At 34.2% G+C, this 4,417-nt stretch overlaps 1 protein-coding gene across 1 annotated transcript; it reads right to left on the minus strand.

The window, feature by feature from the left end:
• Positions 1-331: 331 nt before the first annotated feature.
• LOC129890288 (B3 domain-containing transcription factor NGA1-like) lies at positions 332-2,210 on the minus strand. The gene is made up of 2 exons (XM_055965858.1): positions 1,045-2,210; positions 332-547 (listed from the first exon to the last, which is right to left on the minus strand). The coding sequence occupies exons 1-2, from the start codon at positions 2,006-2,008 to the stop codon at positions 498-500; spliced, it is 1,014 nt and encodes a 337-aa protein (XP_055821833.1). The 5' UTR covers positions 2,009-2,210; the 3' UTR covers positions 332-497.
• Positions 2,211-4,417: the final 2,207 nt, after the last annotated feature.

The following is a 4,417-nucleotide window of genomic DNA, read 5'->3' on the forward strand; positions in this document are numbered from 1 at the left end:
AAAAGAGGAGAGCATTGGTAAAGAGAAATGTTTTGATGAAACTAATGATGCACCTATTAAAACACAATCAGTAAAAATGACAACTTTAATATCAAGAAGGAAACATTTTCTAAGAAGATCATGAGGATTTGAGAAGATCATTAGAAGTTGAGAAGACGGGGATGAAAATCATTCAAACTCTTTAGAAGAATGTTGATGTGCAATCATAAAAAAATTGAGAAAGAAAGAATTGAGAAATAGAAGAATATTTTGTGAATTCCTTCCACAAGATTCAAGGGGATTGTTAAAAATGTAAACCTTGTTTTGGAAGAAGAAAAGAAGAAAGTTGATGTATTAGAAAATTAATATTACTATAATCTATTATTCATGTACTAGGAAAGAGGGGAAGAAAAGAACTAAAATAAGATATAGACTAGGTACATGATAGAAGAATACCTAATTTCCAACAACAATAACATACTCCCACAATTCAATTTTAAAAAAGACCTCAACTTTGATCAATTCCTTCCATGGCCATTATCGTTCATCAGCCTGATATGAGATTGGGCTGCACCATATAAAATTATTGTTGGAAAATTAGCATATTGGGATACGGCTATTAAATCAAAGAGAAATAAGGCTCCCAATCCATAGTGTATATTTGGTCTAGTCTCCTCTATGTTTTTATATGTCATCAAGAAAAACTGCGGCATTACTAAGTTAGATAATGAGGGTCAAATCATGTCCTGCGCTTAAGAAATCAAAAATAATATGACCAGCATTGGGAGGATCTAGCAATAATATCAAGTAGAGTAGTATTAAATATACACAAATTGAACCTGAAATCAGTAATCTTTCTATCTCAAAGACTTGTCATAAACATCTGTGAATTGCACTGAATGTGCTATTTTCGTCCTCCTTTGCATAATATATACTTTTAATGTTTTTTCTTCCTTACTTGTAATTTGGTCCATTCCGGGTGGGGAAAAACATTATTATATGCACATTGATTCTGCTCTAGAAATATAGTAACGGGAGTTCAAATATCCAAATCGAATGACTTGCCTTTTTCAGATGATTCTTCAGAGGGCATTGGTTTGTTGCTAAAATGAGAATAAGTAGTAGTTGTTGTTGTTTTGGGGATAGAGGAGATGTCAGGGTGATCCATGGGGCAGTCCATATTCACTCCAAACAGCCTGAATCGCTTTGCTTCCACTTTACCTTGAACCACTGGCACCGAATCGAACACCCTTGGCTCCACAACATGACTAGTACAATCTCCCCATCTTATCCCATTATTGAAAGGGTTTGCATTTACCACAGTACTATTACTAGTGCTCATCATGTAGTAATTAGGACTAGTACTGGAGTTGCCAATTCCATACATGTAGCTATGTGGAGGATTATAACAATTCGGAGCCTGACCCATATAGCTACCTCCTTCCAGCAGCAAATTATTATTATTATGAGAATATGTTGTTGGGTAAGGCTGTAAAGGGAAGATCCGGCCATCAGAAAAATGATGCGGCAACATAAAGTGATTATTCATGATGTCATGAGGACGGCGGCGCCAATCGATGAAGAGACGATGCTTAGCCAATTCACTAGCTCCACGTTGGAAGGAGACAATATCTCCAGCATCAAGCTTCTTCTCCTTCACAAAACGGCTCCATCCTTTAGTCATTACATAACTCTGGCTGCTATTCCAATACGAATACCTAAACCTCCAAGGCTTCCCATTACTGTCTTCGAAACTCAATAGGAGTCCCCCCTTTTCGTTACTGGAGGAATCAAGAGGGAAGTACTTCTCCGCGTGCTGTTTGGGTATGACTAAACGATTGAGCTTGCCAACGTCACTAGGAGTAACTACCTTATCGAACATATGTTCCCTCTCAATCATGGCATGATGTTCTTCTGCAGGCGAAAAATCCATCAACATAAGCTCCGTATTGCTGGGCCTTTTTTGCTGTTGGTTGTGATAAGAAGAGGATGCTTCTTCCTGTTTAGTACTACTACCAAAGAAATTCATGACCAAACTTGGTATAAGATCTAGAAAATGATGTCTTGAAACGAAAAAAAAGGGCAATTTTCTGTTAAATTAATGGTTCTAGGGTTGAGATCACTTGAAAGAGCTCTCACACAAAACCCTAAGCAGCTAAAGAGATGATGATAACTTTCATATCATAAGTGGTGATTTTCCTGGAATAATCTTATCAAGTTAGGCAATTTTTCTTTCTTTTTCTCCTTCCTTCCCTACCAATAATCTGATTGGTTCCCGAGGAGCTTGTCCTTGTCCTCCTCATCAGCCTATGTATATATAAATTAAAGAGAAAAGTATTGAAAACACTCTTAAATTAAATTTGGTCTGAATTATTAGTTTCATCCTGAATTATTAACAGTCTTAAAAACACTTCTTTACTTGGCTAACTGAACTTAAATACACCTCTGATCTTTCAACACGAGTGAAATACACCCCTAATTTTTTTCCAAGTTTAAGGGTATTTTCAACAGTTCTCTCGCTTTTTATTAAAAGCCTCATGTTCTTAAAAGAGTTTGAGACCACGTGCTATGTCATGTGGCAGATCGAAGGTGTATCTAAGTTTAGTTAGTCAAATAGAAAGGTGTTTTTAAGCCGTCAATAGTTTGTGGACGAAACTAATAATTTCCGTCAAGTTCACCGATATTTTCAATACTTCTCTCTAAATCAAAATACACTTCTATATGTTATTTATTTTACATATATATGGATCTTCACTATAACAGTGGACATTACTGGTGGAGTGGTATATTTTTCATTTCTGCCTAAGGCCTATGAAACAAGAGGCTAATCAGTTCTCTAACTCTCTTCCTAATTTATGCAACTAGCCTATATATAATTATCTTATATAATTAGGGTAAGTAGGCATTGGATACTAGCTGCAGTTGAGATAATATTAGTAATAATTTTCTGCCAAAGTACGTAGGTAGTACCAGGGGCGGAGCTACAGGGGTGCGAGGGGTGGCAACCGAACCCCCTTCGTCGGAAAATTGCACTATATATATATACTGTAATTTTTTTTATTCATGTACAAATATTATTTTTGCATCCCCTTAACAAATGGAGATTATGGATCAGTGGATAAGGTACTTGTGATTGAGCCCATGGTCGCGGGTTTGATTCTCGGAGAGAGGGTTATGGGTAAAATGAATAATATTAATTAGTAAAAGTCCATCGGTTTTAGTTTACATTACACAAGGTTTTCCTCCAAGCAATATATAATCTTGTACCGATCAAAAATGTTTTGGACTATTTACTCCACGTCACTGCAGGAAAGACCGTACAATGTTTTATTCTCACATTGCACTTAAATCTGCTCATTTAATGGGCTGTAGTTAGGGGTTTGTAAAAATCGAACAGATCAATAAATTAAATTTTTAAAAATTGTTAATGTGTTATATTATTACTGGATTATTTGGTTAACGGATTTATAAGAATTTTATTAAAAAAATTATACAATGCATATTATTTTTAATACAACAAATCAATCATCCATTAAAAAATAACATGAGCATAATTTATCTCCCAACCAAACAACCTCTTATAGTGAACAGTGTCGTCTCTTATCTATCTTTCAAGCGGTATTATTATCACTCTCATGAGCTTCTAAATTTAATGGTTACATCCAAAGTCCCAAAAAAAGGTAACAGCTAAAAAAAATAAACAAATACCAAATATAAACAGCTTAATAAACCTAACTAAAAGGAAAAAAATGCGAAAATATTGTGATCATTAATGCAATTGGTGGACTGACAATGCACATAGAGAATGGGATAAATCTATTCAATAAGTAGATTGGGGACCAAATACCTTTTTTCCTTCTTTTACGTACTACTTCTTCTACAATAATATGTCTTTTCCCAATTCCGTGCATAGCGAAAGATTAATGTATTGAGCTATTTTTAAAAATTTATCTTGAAAACATAGTATATATTTTAGGTGAATGGAAAGGTATATATGAGTGGACTCATTAATGTTGCATTGCTACAGAGAGGACCACCTAGTTGCTGAAATACCCATCTAGCTAGAAATTAATTCTCTACAAACACACCTAAACAGAATGAGAAAAGATGAAAGAGTTTGCATGCTCTAGTTTCAACCTAACTATATACCCCATATAATTCATGCATTTTTTTTTAAGTTTATGGCACAAGGTTAAATATTACTCCTTTTGTCTCACTTTATGTGATACAGTTAGAATTTTGAGATTCAAATATTTAAACTTTAACCGTGAATTTGGACATATAGGCTTCAAGTTATTTTCAAGAACAAAATTTATATATTTGAAAACTACGTCAAAAAATAACATAAATCACAATATGTAATAATTTAAAATAATCAAAAGACATAAAAAGAAATATCGGTTAAAGAGTTAACTCTTGATTGAACGGAGGGAGTATA

Source organism: Solanum dulcamara, chromosome 5, assembly GCF_947179165.1.
Source record: "Solanum dulcamara chromosome 5, daSolDulc1.2, whole genome shotgun sequence".
NCBI classification, from domain to species: Eukaryota; Viridiplantae; Streptophyta; class Magnoliopsida; order Solanales; family Solanaceae; genus Solanum; species Solanum dulcamara.